Below are 19,903 nucleotides of genomic sequence, written 5' to 3' on the forward strand. Positions count from 1 at the left end.
ATGACATCAATAACTGCCACGGGCACTTGATCTCAACCGCCACCTTGCCTGGTTCAGTTGCTGGCAATCCTTGGCTCAAGCCAGTAATATCCAGACCACATCTTCAGTTGTGTTGACCACCAAACCTTTCTACACTCATTTTCCTTTCATCTGTTGGCTTACTATGGATTTGAAACAGTGACACTTTTAAGGGTGAAAAACACCTCTAGCCACTGTCCCAGGTTGGCAGCGAAATCATTCTCTCATATTTGCTCAGCAGGTAGGATGCAATCATTTTTTTTCCTTGTTTTGTTTTCCGTTCTTTTCAAAAGATGCAAGATTGTGAGTAAAACTCTTACTGGGCTGGGGCGGTCTCTTGCAAAATGATTCATTTTTTACACAGCTCCATTAGTGTTCGCTGTGTGTTGCATTGTATCATATTGTTATACTGCACCCCAATTTCTGAGAGAGATTTCAGGGTTTCCAATGTGCATTTAAGGTCAGTTTCCTTCAAATGACATCATTGGAGGTTTGTGTCTTTTTTGATATATGGTATTATTTGCCCAGATCTACAGGCTGAGCATAACTTAACTCCAAGAGATGTCCCAAAGTTTACATATTTCAATAATTTCTATATCATTTCATAATTCCCTCTAAGCAGTTTACAGATTAAACAGAACATTATGAAATACAACATTACAAAAGAAGATCAAATATAGAATACAGTAAATATCCTAGTCTAAATAAGTATAATGAACAGGAAGACAATATATTTGTGTAAACATAACTTGGGGAGACGAGATGGTTGGACAGTGTTCTCGAAGCTACCAACATGAGTCTGACCAAACTGCGGGATGCAGTGGAAGACAGAGGTGCCTGGTGTGCTCTGGTCCAGGGGGTCACAAAGAGTCGGAGACGACTAAACGACTAAACAACAACTTGGGGAGAGACATTCCAAATAAAAAACACATGCAGATACAGATCCAAAACTCAGTCTCTCTTGATCGCTGATTTTGTGTGTCCAAAATCTGTCACTCTTTCATCCTCTCTCACATGGACATTATAATGATAAAAAAAGGTAGGAATGCATCTTCAATCATTGTCTCCTATGGCAACAAATCACCTACACGACCACCTTCATTCAATGAAATTGAATTTTGGAAGAGTTGGGACAGATTAAAGGAGGTACTATCTTTACACGGCACACAGTTAAACTACGAAAGTTGCTACTGCAGTTTCTTTCCCCACTTAGGGCCACATTGCCTTCTAGACAACTTTCTAGGGGCCACTTATGAGCTGTATTTGTTGCAGGATTTCAACAGGATGCTCTATTGGGAATCTCAGGTGAGATCCACACACAATGGAAGTTGCTCCCAGTACCAGTCACCACACAGAAACGGCTTAAGGTCTGAATAATTTACTGTTGCAGAAGATAAGGCTCACTAAAACAGTTCTGGACATAGATAAACGCAGCTTGTAGGCTATTGCAGATACAGATATGTACAGATATGTACAAATGCAAAGTATCTCTGTTGCTCCAAATAAACTCCACCAATTCAAGATGTAACACTGGACAAGTAACACCAACAGCCTGATGTCTCACATACTAACTGCAAGCTAGCAGATAGATAACTGAGCCGACACGCATTAATCACAGATACAGTTGTGGCACTGGGTGAATGCCCAGTGCCTGGGCTTGCTAGCATACATGAGCCAATATCAACATTCCCCCAGCAGCGCTTCCTGCTAAACGAATCGGAGAATGTTTTGGACACAGTCATTGCAAGAGCTTAGCAGCTGGGAAGACTCAGTGTCGGCGCCCAAAAATGCAGGTAAGCTCCTCTCGCTGGTGACACAGTCATAGGGTGCTTCCAGAGGTGGAGATCTTCCTTCACAGCTGGAGGCAGCAATACTTCTGAATACCAGTTGCTGGAAGCCGCAAGAGAGGAGAGGGCGCTTGCGTTCAATTCCTGCTTGAGGGTTTCCTGTTGGTGCATCATGTCCTCATTCTTCAGAAATGGAAGCATGTTTATGAAAATTCTCTTGAGTCTGCTGCCTGGAGAAAAAAGGTAAAGGTAAAGGGTCCCCTGACCATTAGGTCCAGTCCTGGCCGACTCTGGGGTTGCGGCGCTCATCTCGCTTTATTGGCCGAGGGAGCCGGCGTACAGCTTCCAGGTCATGTGGCCAGCATGACTAAGCCGCTTCTGGCGAACCAGAGCAGCACACAGAAATGCCGTTTATGTTCCCGCTGGAGTGGTACCTATTTATCTACTTGCACTTTGACGTGCTTTTGAACTGCTAGGTGGGCAGGAGCAGGGACCGAGCAATGGGAGCTCTCCCCGTCATGGGGATTCGAACCGCCAACCTTCTGAGCGGCAAGCCATGTTTAACCTGGTTTAACCTGGAGAATAGGTTTGTCTTAATTGCCAGCACAAATCACAGCTTTGCACATGGAGGCTTCCACTACGTCGGGGTGCAGAACCTCCAGCCTGCCAGGGGTCCATTTTGTCTCATCGGGCCATTTTCCCCAGACCAGTACACCTGCCCTTCAGCTGACAAGACTGGTGCAGAACAGGTGGGAGGATAAGGTTTAGTTCTGTCTCTGGACAGCTCAGCTGCTTAGAGCGTGGTGCTGATGATACCAAGGTCTCAGGTTCAATCCCCATATGAGGCAGATGCATATTCCTTTAGACCAGGGGTAGGCAACCTAAGGCCTGGGGGCCGGATTGCGGCCCAATCGCTTTCTCAATCCGGCCCACGGACGGTCCGGGAATCAGCATGTTTTTATATGAGTAGAATGCGTGCTTTTATTTAAAATGCATCTCTGGGTTATTTGTGGGGCATAGGAATTCGTTCATCTTTTTTTCAAAATATAGTCCAGCCCCCCACATTGTTCGAGGGTGGACCAACCCACGGCTGAAAAAGGTTGCTGACCCCTGCTTTAGACGTTTGCTGAAAACTTGTCTGTTGTTTAATTGTGTTTCATTGCTTTTAGATGAGTTTAGCAGTTTTTAAATTTGTTTTGTTTTGTTTATATATATTTTTTAATAATGAAGGTTTTTTGTTTTTGCTCCTTTGGGCTCCTCTGGGAGGAAAGGAGCAGTATTTACTTATTAAATTAATAAATCTGTTTCAGATTCACCAAGCTCAGACTCCTCCCAGACAACATTTAGTTCTGCAGCTTCTGAGGGAGACATGAGGGCTGTCATGCGCTTCATGCACCAGTTTCTCCACAAAAGCCACCAGGTATCTGCACCCCAACCCTGCCCTCGCTTTCCCTGCTACAACATGAGTTCCTTAAAAATGGAGGGGTTGGGGGCTTCTCCCTCCAGTCACATAATTCAGGAATACTTTGAATTGGGCTCGAACCCAGCAAAGTAGGCACGGCACTGGAGTAAAACATTCCCTGCGGAACGCCCCCAGAAGAGTCGTAGTTTCCAAATCTTTCCGGGGGCAGCCCCGCAGAGAGCATGTTGCGGTAGTCAAGATGGCTTGCCGCTTTTGCTAATCCTTCTTGAACTCATCTTCCTGTCCTTGGTTGGGGAGGCTAGGAATTACCTGAGAAGGTCAAGTTCCTGGACTGCATAGACCTCATCAGCGCAAACCTCGACAGCAGTGAGGTGGGCTACATTGGTCAACGTCACTACAACCCGACCCTCATAAGAGAAACTCTCATGGTGAGTAAGCCGACCCATGTATGTATGAATGAATGAATTTATTAATACGGTCACAGACCAGCGTCAACACACACAATATCACAGATCATAAAAAATATATATCAGAAATACAAAAGACAATATGAATATAACAAGGATTTAAATATAAAAATTAAAATTAATTATTAGCGTGCCCCCTGTAATTAACATTTAGGGGTTTAGTCACTATGGAATACCACTTGCTTCCTGCGATTGATTGCAGACGCACAGAATTTAGCTACATTTAATGTAGTCTTGGGATTCTTGTCCTCTAGCAGTAGTTTTAAACTAAACCCATGTACATGTGAGTGCGAACAATGAAAATAGCCCTAAAAAACTCCTCCTAACGGAGCCCAAGGAAAGATTAGCACTAGAAGTGTTGTATAGTGGGAAAGATGGGCAACTGACACAGCTCTTTTAAGCAACAGCTCTTGATTACAGCACTTAGCACTACTCTCTGAACAGTGAAGCTGGCTGCCTTATATACTGCTCAATAACCTGTAACAGTAACAAATTCCAACTAGCTACCCAATCGGTGAAAGCAACTCTCAATCCTTCATTTGCATACTGGTGGCCCAGAGTGAGAACTGCAGCCAGTCGGAATACATAACAAGAAGCCCACAGCTTTATGGTTTGCCCGTTCTGACCCTGCCTTGGGCTCTTTAAGAATGACTTTGCAGTGGCGTAGCGTGGGTTGTCAGCACCCGGGGCAAGGCAAGTAGTTTGCGCCCCCTAGCCCGTGGATTTGCGCCCCCTAACCCGTGGATTTGCCCTAACCCCAGATGTTGCGCCCGGTGCGGCCGGCCCCCCCTGCACCCCCCCACGCTACGCCACTGTGACTTTGCCTTGGTAATTGTGTCTCTGTTTGGCTGTGGGAAAACCATCGTAGGAAAACCTCAAAAAGGATATCATTGAGATAGGGCAGAAATGGCCTAGACTGGATGGAGCCGCTCCCTTAGGAGGAAAGGTTACATCATTGGGGGCTCCTTAAACATAAGATGCTAGCTTAGTCGGTAGTACATGAGACGCTTAATCTCAAGGTTGCGGGTTCGAGCCCCACGTTGGGCAAAAGATTCCTGCATTGCAGGGGGTGGGACTGGATGACCCTTGTGGTCCCTTCCGACTCTACAGTTCTTTGATAGTATAAGTATAGGGGGAACATGTGCAGCCAAAACAGCACCACCCATTCATAAAGAGAGATGTGTAGCCAAAACAGCTACACAGAGAGATGGAAATGCAGAAACCAAAAAACAAAACTCCCTGAGGGGGAGAACTTCCCGAAAACAGCCCAGAAAGGACTGGGCATGCTCGGGGGCTTTGTAATGCTTGCAGACCTTGTGGAGAGAAATTTGGAAGCAGGTTGGAGGGGGAATAGAACAAAATGCCCTAGAGCACTTCACACTGCAACTCTGGGTTGCAGCTCCCACTTGTGCTCTACAAGAATGCGTCTCATGAAACCTCCATGGATTCTGCTGCAGTACGACGTCCTTTTTTTGCCGTTCCAGTTCCTTCTTCCTGAAACGGGATCCCCGTTCGTCGAGGAGCGGATCATGGCCTTGTCCAGAATCACCAAGCTGGTCTGCTGCATCACGTCCCATTGCACACCCAAAGTGAGGCTCAGTCGCCCATTCCCAGGGCTGGTTTGGTTTAGCAAACTTTGTGAAGTAGTTCAGAAAACCTCCAAACTACACCTGAATGTAGTTCCCATAACTGCTGAACAATTCACCTGCAGTTTTTAGGGTTGCCATATTCTGAAGAGCAAAAAGAGAGGACCCATTTTCAGATTTTTACTTTTAGCTATGGATCGCTATGGCGAATCATGAAAAAGAGGACATGTCCTGAAAAAAAGAGGACATATGGCAACCCTAAAAACTGCACATATTGAATTTATGTGAATTAAGTTCCTTTTGGAGGAAGACTTTGAATGATTCCTGGTTTGAAGCTCATTCTCTTGCATTTGTTTCTTACTCTTCAGACTGGTGCTTTTATCTGCTGGGGGGAAATACTGTAAATGGAGCAATTCACTCTCCGCACGTGTTTTAAGATACTTTCTTGCTGTTCTTAGGTACAATTCTATGCTTCTATGATTTTACACTCCAGCCCATCAACTTTTAACCTTCTGCATGGTTGGGATTATATGAACTTGAACTGTTTGTTGAATCATAGAATCACAGAATCACAGAATCGGAGAGTTCGACATCAACTGAATTTGCTCACTTTGTTAAGGGACGGGCGTGCCAAACTTGGATTAGAACTAGTTCCCTTTCAGAATGAGCTTTCCCAGCTCAGCTGACACCAGTCATCAGGAGTAAAATGCCCATCATGATGACTGACAGTCGGGGGTTGGGGTTGGGGGGAGGAATTTGTATATGTGTAAGGAATGAGGACTTGTTTAGTGCAAAGATTGCCTGCGGCACTGAGCTGTATCCCCATTAGGACATGCTGGATTTTTTAACTTTCAAATTCCCCAAATGAGGGGTGCTAAAAAAATTGTAACACGACTTGGTAATTCAAAAGATATTTTGGTTAAATTAATATAATTCAGGTTTGCTTAGTGAGTAAAATGTGTGTAAAATTGCATAGAAATAATTATAAATGATTGCCAAGTACTTGCAGTTATACTATATATTAATATTGCATTATTATTTTTATTAAGCAATACCTGGCATTTTCAGAAGGTAAAATTAAAATTCTTTGGTTTATGTGCTTCTTCCTCAAATGTACTTGCCAAGCTAAATGTTGTCCAGTCACAAAAATAATAGCAGATTTGAATTCCTCACACCCAAAACCATTTTTTAAAAGATCCCTCACCGAAGGAATCTGAAAAAATTAAGTTTCACCCCTTTAAAATAACACTCTCTAGTAGCCCATGTCAGTGTGCCACCTTCACAGGAAAGAGTAAAGGGGTGCATTTGAGGATATCTTGGCAGCAGGGTCCAAATCCATAGGGAGGTTGAATAAGGCCTGCTTCTCTTTGCACCCCACTGCAGCCATGGTGGGTGGCAGGGCACAAAATGGCTGCTGTGGGGTGCATGGGATGGCACAAAATGGCTGCCGTGGAGTGCGTGGCACGACACAAAATGGCTGCTGTGGGGTGTGTGGCATGGCACAAAATGGCTGCCATGGAGTATGTGGCACGACACAAAATGGCTGCCATGGCTGCTGTGGTGTGTATGGGATGGCACAAAATGGCTGCTGTGGGGTGCATGGGATGGCACAAAATGGCTGCCGTGGAGTGCGTGGCACGACACAAAATGGCTGTTGTGGGGTGTGTGGCATGGCACAAAATGGCTGCCATGGAGTATGTGGCACGACACAAAATGGCTGCAATGGCTGCTGTGGTGTGTATGGGATGGCACAAAATTACTGCTGTGGTGTGTGTGTGACGGCACAAAATGGCTGCCGTGGAGTGCGTGGCACGACACAAAATGGCTGCTGTGGGGTGTGTGGCATGGCACAAAATGGCTGCCATGGAGTATGTGGCACGACACAAAATGGCTGCTGTGAGGTGTGAGGTGTGACACAAAATGGCTGCCATGGCTGCTGTGGTGTGTATGGGATGGCACAAAATCACTGCTGTGGTGTGCGTGTGATGGCACAAAATGGCTGCCGTGGGGTGCGTGGCATGACACAAAATGGCTGCCACACTGGAGGAGGAGTAGAAAATGAGGTACAGTAGAATGATTCTCTCCTGCAGGGAACGAAGGACTTCAAGATGGGGAAGCTGGCGGGGCATCTGGCGCTTTGCAGCAAGGACTCCAGCGAGAGCGTGTGCCACTGGGCGGCCGATGCACTCCACTGCCTGTACACCCTGATCCTTCACCAGAAGAGTAAGAGCAAGGCCTTCCCCAAGACGGTTCATGGCGGGGAAAGGGAAATAAATGGGTTGGCAATAGCTGGGAAGCGGGATGTCCCGCCAGAGGAGTTAAAGCAAAAAAGGGTCTTCGCTTAGAGCATCCTCAGATTGGCAAGGGTGGCGTCGCCTTCTGAGCCTGCCTGGTGGAGGCTCGTTTCATGGCTGCTCCTGCTATTCTCCCAGGCTGTCCGTCAGCACAACCTGCCTTTCTGAGGGCCAGGTGGAGAGCCCTGGAGGGCCACCTTCAGGGTCCAGGTCTGAACTTCCCAGCTGGCCAGCCTGAAGGAGTCTTGGGCGGCCTCCTTTCGCTGCGCCATCTCCTCTCCACACCCTGCTTAGGGGTGCCCATGGCCCTTGAGCTGACCCCCAACTCCTCCAGCTCCACTTTCCATTGAGGTGACCTAGTGGGGAAATCCGTGTCGCGTGGTCCTTCAAAACCTCCAAAGGTCACTGTCCCACTGCTAATACATGGTGAGTATTGGCACCTATTTTGGGGGGTGGGGGGGTGCAGTACTGTATATCTATATGTATCTATATATCCCTCTCTATATAGATATACCGTATATATCTGAGTTTTCTTTGTATCTGTCTATAGTTATAGCTGCAGCTATATCAATATCTATATCTATACAGTGGTACCTCTGGATGCGAACGGGATCCGTTCCGGAGCCCTGTTCGCATCCTGAGTAGAACGTAACATGCGACTGCACCTGCGCGGGTCGCGCTTCGTCGCTTCCGCGCATGTGCGTGACGTCATTTTGAGCGTCTGCGCATGCGCGAGCGGCGAAACCCGGAAGTGACGCGTTCTGTTACTTCTAGGTCGCCGCAGAGCGTAACTTGAAAGCGCTCAACCTGAAGCATATCTAACCCGAGGTATTACTGTATCTATCTATCTATCTATCTATCTATCTATCTATCTATCTATCTAATCTCTGAGTTTCTTTGTACATTTCTTGAGGCCTGATGAAGCCTGAGAACGACACAGAATTTATGGAGCTTATGCAGGACTGGAAAGAGGAAAAGATCTTCTGGCTGGCCTGGTTCTCTGACATCAGCACCACCACCATGGTAAACCTTTTTCACCAGCTCCAACAAGTGCCTTCTTCACACCTGGCAATTTTGGGCGTGGACCTGTTTTACAGGTGCAACTGAAACGAATGTAACCAACACAGGAGTTTGGAAACCCATCCAGTTAATCTAGATCAATAAAATTATGTTTTGTTTTGTTTTTAAAAAGGAAGCACATCCAGTTGCACTCAGGCACAGACAGAGAGGCAGGACAGGCTGCGTCTTGGTGTTTCCTGTGCAGCCGAGGGCATACCTGGGTTTTGAGCTAGTGATCGTATAACTGAGCCCAGGACTGTGCTTTGACTGTCAGTGGCTCTTCAAAGGTCCTTCTCTGCTCCGCTGCTGTATCTGAGATCGTTTCAGTGAGAGAGTTTTAAAAAAGAAAGAATGCACACACAAAATGCCCAGCACTTAGAAAACTGAGTGACGGTGGGGGCAGCAGGGATTTTTAAAAATAGAGGGAGAGGGGATGCAATGGAGTATCCAAGAAATGGCTTGGCTGTCTGGCTGTCAGGTAGGAATCCTGAATAGGACCACTTAATGCTGCAGAGTTTTAATTCCTAGTCCCAGTCCCCACTCAGAGGGCTCATCCACACATCCACTTGCCCCACAACTTTCCCCCAAGTAAAACCAATTTTTACTGCTGAATCGGAGCAAATGTCAATTGGTTGGCCTCCATTTTTAGCACTGGTTAGAAGTGTGGACGAGCCCTAACACTGCACTGTGGTCTTTCCTATGCATAAGGTTCCTATGCAACCTTTTCTGCAGCATCAGAATCATAGAATTGGAAGGGACTGTGAGGATCATCTTGTCCAGGGTTTCCCAAACGTGGGTCTCCAGCTCTTTTTGGAGTACAACTCCCATGATCCTTGAGCACTGGTCCTGCAAAATAAGGAAGATGGAAGCTGTAGTGCAACAAGAGCTGGAGACCCAAGTTTGGGAAACCCCGTTCTAATCCAATCCCCTACAATGCAAGAAGTTTTGGTCCAAAGTGAGACTCGAATCCATGACCATGGGATTAAGAGTCTCATGCTCTACCGACTGATCTTAAGGAGGGTCCCATAGCGAGTCAGCTGATCCCAAGATATGATCCCAGCCATGGTGGATCCCAGCTCTTTGGTGTAGACGCTGCCAGGCTTTCAACGGACCCCCTCCGTTTTCAGAAATTCAAAAAATGCCTCCATGCCGATGAGCAGATGGACTTCCTCCTAGCAGCCATCAAGGGCATGAGGGACGACAACCTTTACCACACGAAGGCTGCCATCCTGATGCTGAAAGCCATGCTGAGGGATCCCCAGCCCGTTTTCATAAAGGTACGCTGCCTTGGAGCCTCCTGTTCCCCCTTCGCCTCTCTCCCCAGTCACCTCTTCCCACCTCTTTTCCCCCGCAGGTGCCCAAAACCACCAGGTTCATGTATTTCAGTCTGGAGCACATCGGAGACCCGCAGGCCCGCCTGGAGGTCTTCAGGTTCCTCTTGCTTCTGGGGAAGAGCCGCCCTCAGGATGTGGTGAAGACCCTCCTGGCCTGCTCTGTCCAGTGTGACAGGTGAGCGGGATGGACAGGGGGATAAAAAATTTTGATTTAAAATCCTTTTCGTACTGGCTAAATCAGTGGTTCTCGAACTTTTTTCTCTGGGCCACATTTTCAGAATACAGTGGTACCTTGGGTCACATACGCTTCAGGTTACATACGCTTCAGGTTACAGACTCCGCTAACCCAGAAATATTACCTCGGGTTAAGAACTTTGCTTCAGGATGAGAACAGAAATCGTGCAGCAGCGGCACAGCAGCAGCAGGAGGCCCCATTAGCTAAAGTGGTGCTTCAGGTTAAGAACAGTTTCAGGTTAAAAACGGACCTCCGGAACGAATTAAGTACTTAACCCGAGGTACCACTGTACAAATTTGCCTACGCCACACCGAATTTTTGTCAATAAAAATATATTGGGAAACAAAAAGGAATAACTCCTAGCAGTGCTTGATTTATAACACAGAACACAACTACTTTGTAATACGATCATGGGATGTCCAGAAAGTATCAGACAATACAGCTATGTAAGAAGGTGAATCATTTCCAAAATGTAATTATAAACGAGCATGAAACTTAAGTATGTGTACAAACTCAGTGAGAGGTGAGAGGTTGCTTTTGCCAGGTAATCTCATTTATACCAGGGTGGAATCTAGACACGCATTAAAAAACACTCTGAAAATGCTTTTTTTAAAAAGCGTTTTGAAAAATATATTGAATTTGCCATAAGCTCATCACTGCCATCTAGTGTCATGTTTGTATGATTCAGGTAGGTAGCCATGTTGGTCTGACGCAGTAGAAATATATTTAAAAAAATGTCCAGTACCACCTTAGAGACCAACTAAGTTTGTTCTTGGTATGAGCTTTCGTGTGCGTGCGTCGTATCTGAAGAAGTGTGCATGCACACGAAAGCTCATTCCAGTAACAAACTTAGTAGGTCTCTAAGGTGCTACTTGACTTTTTTATATTTTTTATATATAGTTCTATGTATGATGTACTTAAAACGTTATGTTTGCAGCTGTATAGCTGAGTCCTGGGTCTAATTTGAGACAAGCAAACACTCATCAACGCAGAGATGCCTTTCTCTTTTCCGCTCTCTCATATTCGTCAGAGCTGAACATCCCTGCTCACAACAATAGATCGTGGACAACTGTAGAAGAACACCCAATGCTCTTTTCCTTTTTAAAAAAAAATTAAAAGCACATTTATTCGCAAGTTACACTCCATCTTTCTCCACTCCCACAGAATGATCCCTCAGCCCTAAGTCCCATATCACTGCCTAGCCAGTGCTCTTGAAGAGAGGGGCACCACACACATACTGGTCTAAATCGCCTTTCTCTTGTTTCGCCGTAATCTGAATGCATTTTGTGCGCCAACCGAAGCCCCTGCTTCTCCCCCCCCTCGCAGCACCGCCTCCGCCATGTGGAACAGCTTAATCTGCTTCTCCGACACTGCGCAGAAGGTCCTGGGCGTCCTGCAGTCCATCCTGCAGGAGCAGCCGATCTACTGGGATGGCCACAGGGTTAAGGCCTCCTTGCGACCCTTGGCTGTAAGTGCTGGCAGGACTCTGGCCCCCAAGAAAGCACCCAAAGAGCAAAGCGGCCCTGTGCGTGACATCACCAAGGCCCATCCCCGGGGCCAACCTGCCCACGAGGCAGAGGGAAGCGACCCACCTCGGGCAGCGGACTTCCGTGGGGCAGTGCCACTGCAGGCACAGCACCCACCCCTGCCACTGCTGGGTCACGCAGTGGCAGCAGATTCCGGCTTCCTCTCCCAAAGCCGCCACACGACCCTGGTAAGGGAGGCAAGGCGGGGGGCGGCACCCTTGCCTCAGGCAGCAAAATGAAACAGAGCCCAGAGATGCCCCTTTGGCGTCCGGCTGACCATTTGAGGCACCTAAGGACGTGGCTGGGAAGGGAAGTGGGCGGGAAATTCCTCTCCTTGCTCAGGTACGATCAGGCGCCTTGACCGACCTCCCAGGCCAACGCAGCGTTTTATGAGATCTTGAGGCGCCCGTCCCCAGCCTGCCGGGAGGTGCTGAGAGAGATGTTCACCACGCTGTCCATAGCAGTCCTCTGCCAGATCTCCTTCGCCGTGTACTTTACACCAGAGGAGACGGATGTCTACACGACGGCCTGCATCCGCCAGGAGATCCCCACCCCTCCTGCTCCTTTCAGGTGCGCTTCTTTTGGTTCATCCGATTTTCCCTGTTTGTCACAGGCAGGGTCGACTGATACGGCGGTAGCCCTGTAGCCAGGGCGGCCGGACGCATGCACGCAGCTCCCTGCTGAGCCGGACTTCTCTCCTCGTCCGGCCCAAGGTTGTTTTTTGGGAAATTGTCTTTTTAATTTGTGACATAATAATAATAATAATAATAATAATAATAATAATAATAATAATAATTTATTATTTATTATTTATACCCCGCCCATCTGGCTGGGCCTCCCCAGCCACTCTGGGCGGCTTCCATAAAAACCAAAAATACAATAAAATATCACACGTTAAAAACTTCCCTGAACAGGGCTGCCTTAAGATGTCTTCTGAATGTCACGTAGTTGTTTATCGCTTTGACATCTGCTGGAAGGGCGTTCCACAGGGCGGGTGCCACTACCGAGAAGGCCCTCTGCCTGGTTCCCTGTAGCTTTGCTTCTCGCAATGAGGGAACCGCCAGAAGGCCCTCGGCGCTGGACCTCAGCGTCCGGGCAGAATGATGGGGGTGGAGACGCTCCTTCAGGTATACTGGACCGAGGCCGTTTAGGGCTTTAAAGGTCAGCACCAACACTTTGAATTGTGCTCGGAAACGTACTGGGAGCCAATGTAGGTCTTTCAAGACTGGTGTTATATGGTCTCGGCGGCCGCCCCCAGTCACCAGTCTAGCTGCCGCATTCTGGATTAGTTGTAGTTTCCGAGTCACCTTCAAAGGTAGCCCCACGTAGAGTGCATTGCAGTAGTCCAAGCGGGAGATAACCAGAGCATGCACCACTCTGGCGAGACAGTCCGCAGGCAGATAGGGTCTCAGCCTACGTACCAGATGGAGCTGGTAAACAGCTGCCCTGGACACAGATTTGACCTGTGCCTCCATGGACAGCTGTGAGTCCAAAATGACTCCCAGGCTGCGCACCTGGTCCTTCAGGGGCACAGTTACCCCATTCAGGACCAGGGAATCCTCCACACCTGCCCGCCTCCTGTCCCCCAAAAACAGTACTTCTGTCTTGTCAGGATTCAACCTCAATCTGTTAGCCGCCATCCATCCTCCAACCGCTTCCAGACACTCACACAGGACCTTCACCGCCCTCACTGGTTCTGATTTAAAAGAGAGGTAGAGCTGGGTATCATCCGCATACTGATGAACACCCAGCCCAAACCTCCTGATGATCTCTCCCAGCGGCTGCATGTAAATGTTGAAAAGCATGGGGGAGAGGACAGAACTCTGAGGCACCCCACAAGTGAGAGCCCAGGGGTCTGAACACTCATCCCCCACCACCACTTTCTGAACACGGCCCAGGAGGAAGGAGCGGAACCACTGTATGACAGTGCCTCCAGCTCCCAGCCCCTGAAGACGGTCCAGAAGGATGTTATGGTCGATGGTATCAAACGCCGCTGAGAGATCCAGCAGAACTAGGAAACAGCTCTCACCTTTGTCCCTAGCCCGTCGGAGATCATCAACCAGTGCGACCAAGGCAGTTTCAGTCCCATGATGAGGCCTGAATCCCGACTGGAAGGGATCCAAATGGTCCGCTTCTTCCAGGCGTGCCTGGAGTTGTTCGGCAACCGCTCGCTCAATCACCTTGCCCAAGAATGGAAGATTTGAGACTGGGCGATAGTTGGCCATCGTGGCCGCATCTAAAGATGGTTTTTTAAGAAGCGGTTTAATAACCGCCTCTTTCAGCGGGTCTGGGAAGGCTCCCTCACGGAGGGAAGCATTCACCACCCCACGAAGCCCATCGCCCAGTCCTTCCCGGCTAGCTTTTATAAGCCAGGATGGGCAAGGATCCAAGAGACAGGTGGTTGGTTTCACTCGTCCAAGCAGCCTGTCCACATCCTCGGAGGTAACAGATTGGAATTGATCCCACTCAACTTGACTAGACAGAACTCTAGCACTCTCCCGCCCCGGCCCTGCTCCCACGGTGGAGTCTACTTCTTCCCGAATCTGAGCGATTTTATCTGCAAAAAACTTTGCAAAATCATTGCAGGAGAACATGTGGCCCGTACTGGGCCCCGATGTTGCAGGTGGTTCCGCTAAATTGTGAACCACCTGAAAAAGTCTCCTGCTGCTGTTTTCTGCAGATGCAATAGAGGCGGCGAAGAAATTCTTCTTCGCCGTCGCTATCGCCACTTGGTAGGCTCGACGTTGAGCTCTAACCTGTGTCCGGTCAGATTCGGAATGAGTTATCCGCCACCGGCGCTCTAGCCGTCTCAACGATTGTTTCATTGCCCTCAGATCCGTGGAAAACCACGGGGCTGTCCGGGCTCCATGCAATCGGAGAGGGCGCTTCGGAGCCAAACAGTCAATAGCCCTGGTTAGCTCCACATTCCAGCGGGTCACCAGGGAATCAGCTGAAAGGCCAGACACACACAGCGACAGCCTCCAATTGAAGAATGGCAGCTTCTGCATTGTCACGCCAGGCTGTGCTTTCGCAAGTCCTCAAGGCTGCATGCAGAAAAAAGCCTGAAAATGCATGGGTGTTTTCTTCGAAATGCTTAGCGGCGTGGGGTTCACATGTGAGTGACGGTAGCCAGGATTGCTGTGATCAAGGGAACAACTTCAGCACAAGTTGGTCTCCGCACCCGAACCCCTGTGGTGCCCGGGACTCTGTGAGAGCCAGCTATCTTTTACCAGCATAAACTATGAGGCACAATGGCCTACCCAAATCACCGAGGTAATGCACCCCACCCCTTTGAGGAACTGCTGTAAACCCAGCACAAGAAATCCATTCTAATACGGATTTGGCTCTGTGTGCAGGTCTGCCTTGAAAACTTTCAAAGGCCTCATCAGGCGAGCAGGAAATGAGGACCTCATCCTCATCATGAACAAGAGGAGAGGTTCAGAACTCCTGTTGCATCGCAGGACCCACCTGAAAGGTCTCGCTCTCTTTGCCAGGTAAGCACATCGCTGTTAAAAGGAGCAGCGAGATCTGAAGAGTTTCCAAAAATCTTTGGGGAAGATCCCTAAGGCGTGGAACTTCATATCAGCCCCATAAGGGTCTGGATGGCATTGAATGTGGACTAAGGGGGCAGGGGAGAATGAATGGAACCAAGCACCTTGAAAGGGAGGAGGGAGATAGAGACTCTGAGGTCTAAAACCATTTCATTGTCCACATAGGTAATTAATAATAATAATAATAATAATAATAATAATAATAATAATAATAATATATTATTATTATTTATACCCCGCCCATCTGGCTGGGCTTCCCCAGCCACTCTGGGCGGCTTCCAAAAAAATATTAAAATACTGTAATACATCAAACATTAAAAGCTTCCCTAAACAGGGCTGCCTTCAGATGTCTTCTAAAAGTCTGGTAGTTGTTGTTCTCTTTGACATCTGGTGGGAGGGTGTTCCACAGGGAGGGCGCCACTACCGAGAAGGCCCTCTGCCTGGTTCCCTGTAACTTGGCTTCTCGCAGTGAGGGAACCGCCAGAAGGCCCTCGGTGCTGGACCTCAGTAAAACGATGGGGATGGAGATGCTCCTTCAGATATACTGGACCGAGGCCGTTTAGGGCTTTCAAGGTCAGCACCAACACTTTGAATTGTGCTCGGAAACATACTGGGAGCCAATGTAGGTCTTTCAAGACCAGTGTTATGTGGTCCCGGCAGCCACACCCAGTCACCAGTCTGGCTGCCGCATTCTGGATTAGTTGCAGTTTCTGGGTCACCTTCAAAGGTAGCCCCACGTAGAGCCCATTGCAGTAGTCCATTTCTCAGTTCATACCAAGAAGCCGTTTTCAGGTGTCTCCAAAATAGGAGCTGCTCATAAACTTTAATGGAGAAATCAAATAATTAATCATGACTGGGATTGGGACACTAGCATGTCCAGTCCTCCCCGTCACCCATTCAGCGAGAATGGAATCCACTCTGCAGCATTTTGTTGCAGGGCCTTCCTTGTGTATAGAATCATAGAATCATAGAGTTGGAAGAGACCACAAGGTCCATCGAGTCCAACCCCCTGCCAAGCAGGAAACACCAATAGCTAGCTCAGGTGGTGTGTTATGACAGCTCTGTAGTCAAAGCAGGAGAGCTGAGAAGCAAGAGGGAGGTATGCTCCGCATGTTCCCCGAAAATGGAACAGAATATCAGGAAAGAAGACATGGCTGGCTGGATCATGGGAGAAGAACACTCCATTTTGCAATGCTTTGGACACTCAGTGTTTCTGTTTTTCAATGACAAGAGAGATAGTCAGGGGCGAGGGAAGCGAAAGGATGTTGCCTTACTTGCTGGAGATTCTGGAAAGCGAGGGGTATCCGAAACACATCACTGTGATGCCTTTCTTAATTGAGGTGAGCCTTGTTTTATGGAGGTAGGTGGGTCTGATTAATTGTACAGCTAATCCGCCCCAGCCTCTCTTAGACTCCCATCTGCTTCCCCCAAGAGCATCATAGGCAACCCTAAGCCATGCCCCCAACCCACATTTTTGGCAAATCAAGCTGTGCACAGTTGTTTTCAGCGGACTGCAAAGGCTTCCAGAGCCCAGCGCACAGCACCTCCCAAGCCACAAACTTAGCTGTGGTCACCTGTGCTTTGCGAACCCTGCGTCTCAGCTGCTTGAAGGAGTTTGCAGAGACCAGTGCAGAGAGCTTTGCAAGCCCTGACGCCACATATTTGGCCCTTGTGGGCCAAACAGGGAGGTCTGGCAAGCAGAGCTGGCCCCCCCATAAGGCATGCTGAGGAAGTCGCCTCAAGATGAGACATCCAAGGAGCATGCAGCTTGATAATAATAATAATACCTTTATTGTCATTGTACAACCTGTGTACAATGAAATTAAACGAGCTCCCCCCCCCCCAACACTCAATCTCTTATTGAACAACACACCACCTCGCAAGTCAATTTCACAGTGTCATTTTCTGTTCAACAGCCTAACAGGCCATGGATAGAAGCTATTTTTTAGCCTGTTGGTACGGCTGATTATCCTTCTATATCTCCTGCCCGAGGGTAGAAGATTAAAGAGGTGATGGCTCTTTAACAATCCCTTGCGATTTCATCTTGCCACCTCCTGGCCTCCTCCTTCTGCTCCTCTTTGGCCTGATCCAGCAGGCTCTTCTCATGTTTTCATGTTCAAGGCCTGCTGCTGCCAGTTCTGCACATTCTTCTTCTGTTCTAGTTCCTTCATAAGGGAGCCTTAGCACCAGCTATGGAAGATATCATCATTGAGCAGCTGTGCCGGCAGGTGAAGGCCAGCCGGTTGGAGCTCAGATCCCTAGCTCTCGACGGCATGATTTACTTTTTGGATCATCAAGAGAAGGTGAGAGACACACACAGTGATCTACCAGTAGACCAATAGGTCTTCCCAGTGGGTGGGGAGCCTACCATCCTCTAGATCAGGGTTTCCAAAACTTAGGTCTCCAGCTGTTTTGGGACTAAAACTCCCATCATCCCTAGCTAGCAGGACCAGTAGTCAGGGATGATGGGAATTGTAGTCCCAAAACAGCTGGAGGCCCCCGTTTGGGAAACCCTGCTCTAGATATTGCTGGTTGCCTAATTACACCTGCTGGACAGAGGTTGACTACCACTGTTCTGTATTCTCAATATTATTATTATTATTATCATTATTATCATTATCATTATCATTATCATTATCATCATCATTATCATCATCATCATCATTATCATCACCAGTTTTCAATTTATTATAGAACCACAAAGATAAATAAACAATAGCAAAAATTCAATCAGATATCTAACTAAAGGCAGGGCATGCAAAACCTAAACGAACTGAATAACACACAATCTAAGATCATGACAGCCACATTTCTCTAGAGGGCATGGGAATAAGATACCTGTAAGTCTGAAACTATGCTATATGAAATAAAATCCCTCCACACTGAGTAGAAATGACCAGAATATTCCTGTCCATTAGAGACCCATAGCTTATGTGTTACTTTTTTCTGCAGTAACTAAATTCCAAATATTTTTATACCATAATGATATTAGTCTTTGGGGTTGTTTTTTTTTACGATTTCCATTGTTGTGCCATAGGGATCCCAGCAACATCTGTGTTGGATGTTCCTTCCGGCAAAATGTCTCCATGATACATGTCCACGTATTTAGTAGGGAAAACAGAGGAGAAATCTGAATATGTGTTTTGATAATATCTAGTATCGCCTGATGAATTTTCTTCCAGAATAAAAGCAACCTGTGGGCATTCCCACCAGATATGGGGAAGGAAAATCCCTTTATTCCTGCAAAGTCTCCAACAGTTTGGTGAACAGATGTGGAATTCGTAAGGAACATCTGCATGTGCAGATGCTGATTTTTAATGGCGTGGAATCCGAATACTTTCTGGCTCATGTCTTCTACGCCACCATTTTAATATTTTTGACAAGGGAGGGCGCAGAACCAGCCATCAGCCTTTCCCTCTGTGGCATCTTGTGTTCTGTTCCAAGCTAAAGATTCCCCGGAAGAAAGACATCCGCTACGTACCTGTCTTTGTTGCTTCTCTGGAGATCTGTGACTCAGCCTTTTGTGTCACGCAGATGAAAAAACTGAAGCCTGCCTTTCCAGATATCATAGCCAGGGTGCGCGAGGCCGACAGAGACATCAACGTGAAGGCTCTCAGGCTCCTGCCAGACCTCCTGAAGTGTCAGAGCAGGGAGGTGAACTCCCTCACCGTCGAGGTGGCCACCAGCGTGATGCCACTTTTTGACGACGTGAGTCAGGCCAGGTGCAACAAGTGGGGCAGCACCCGTGGGCGCAGGGCAGGCCCCAGTGGCTGGGTGTAGAGTTGGTGGGAATGATCTCTTGGGGAGCCGCCCAATGTTTGTGTGTGTCTACAGCTTTTCCCTGCCATTTTGTGCTGCGCTTTCATCCCAGCACATATCAAGATATGAGCACCATCAACTTGGGTTTTTTTTACCCCCAAAATGCATACGTATCTCTATTATCGATACTTTGGGGGGCTGGGAGTTAAAGGAGATTGGAATATACTCGGAGTCAAGAGTGGATTTCATGCTCTTTATTCAGCTCATAGTGGTGAGGAGGAATGGAAGTTGCCACAGAATGTCTGCTTTATATACATTATTTACACAATGGGCCCCACGTGATTGGCTAATTCCGGGATTCACCTGTAGGCCAATCAGGTTGCGGATTCACTTCCACCTGGAGCTGGATTGGGTGGCTCCTGTGGACCAATCAGACTGCTGCACTCTGGACCCTATTGTTCTAGGACCAATCAGACTGCTGCATTCTGAATCCTATTGCTCTAGGACCAATCAGACTGCTGCATTCTGAATCCTATTCAACTCAGTACATAACAGAGATGGAACTGGTTGGGAAAAGTACAGCCAAGTGTATCTTCAGAAGGGATGGGAGTTATTTCCTGCTGCAATTCTGAGCCTGACAATGACACTGAGAATGGCCAGGGTCTGCTCCATCTGTTTTGCTGCCTGGGATGAAAATTTATGACACCCGACTGAGCGGGATAGCTCAGTCGATATAGCAGGCATAGGCAAACTCCGCCCTCCAGTTGTTTTGGGACTACAACTCCCATCATCCCTAGCTAAACAGGACCAGTGGTCAGGGATGATGGCAGTTGTAGTCCCAAAACATCTGGAGGGCCGAGTTTG

General features: G+C 47.9%; 1 protein-coding gene across 4 annotated transcripts in view; it reads left to right on the plus strand.

Annotated features, from left to right (window-relative positions):
• The first annotated feature begins 9 nt into the window (after nucleotides 1–9).
• Nucleotides 10–19,903, plus strand: part of LOC310762169 (maestro heat-like repeat-containing protein family member 7) — a 29,641-nt gene continuing 9,747 nt past the window's right edge. For 2 of the 4 annotated variants that reach the window (XR_014547890.1, XM_083612787.1), the window contains exons 1-15: nucleotides 10–259; nucleotides 1,717–1,811; nucleotides 3,116–3,225; nucleotides 3,531–3,656; nucleotides 5,180–5,284; nucleotides 7,372–7,504; nucleotides 8,489–8,598; nucleotides 9,762–9,911; nucleotides 9,989–10,143; nucleotides 11,530–11,671; nucleotides 12,103–12,299; nucleotides 15,086–15,223; nucleotides 16,512–16,620; nucleotides 17,443–17,583; nucleotides 18,815–18,988. Coding sequence is in view for 2 of the 4 variants with exons in the window: in XM_083612787.1 (XP_083468913.1) it covers nucleotides 1,742–1,811; nucleotides 3,116–3,225; nucleotides 3,531–3,656; nucleotides 5,180–5,284; nucleotides 7,372–7,504; nucleotides 8,489–8,598; nucleotides 9,762–9,911; nucleotides 9,989–10,143; nucleotides 11,530–11,671; nucleotides 12,103–12,299; nucleotides 15,086–15,223; nucleotides 16,512–16,620; nucleotides 17,443–17,583; nucleotides 18,815–18,988 (1,860 nt within the window). In the remaining 2 variants the exon portion in view is untranslated. Of the gene's footprint in view, nucleotides 260–1,713; nucleotides 1,812–3,115; nucleotides 3,226–3,530; nucleotides 3,657–5,179; nucleotides 5,285–7,371; nucleotides 7,505–8,488; nucleotides 8,599–9,761; nucleotides 9,912–9,988; nucleotides 10,144–11,529; nucleotides 11,672–12,102; nucleotides 12,300–15,085; nucleotides 15,224–16,511; nucleotides 16,621–17,442; nucleotides 17,584–18,814; nucleotides 18,989–19,903 lie in introns of all 4 variants that reach the window. The other 2 variants (XM_083612788.1, XR_014547891.1) reach the window with 2 other exon arrangements.

Source organism: Podarcis filfolensis, assembly GCF_964270895.1.
Source record: "Podarcis filfolensis genome assembly, chromosome: 5".
In the NCBI taxonomy this organism is placed as follows: Eukaryota; Metazoa; Chordata; class Lepidosauria; order Squamata; family Lacertidae; genus Podarcis; species Podarcis filfolensis.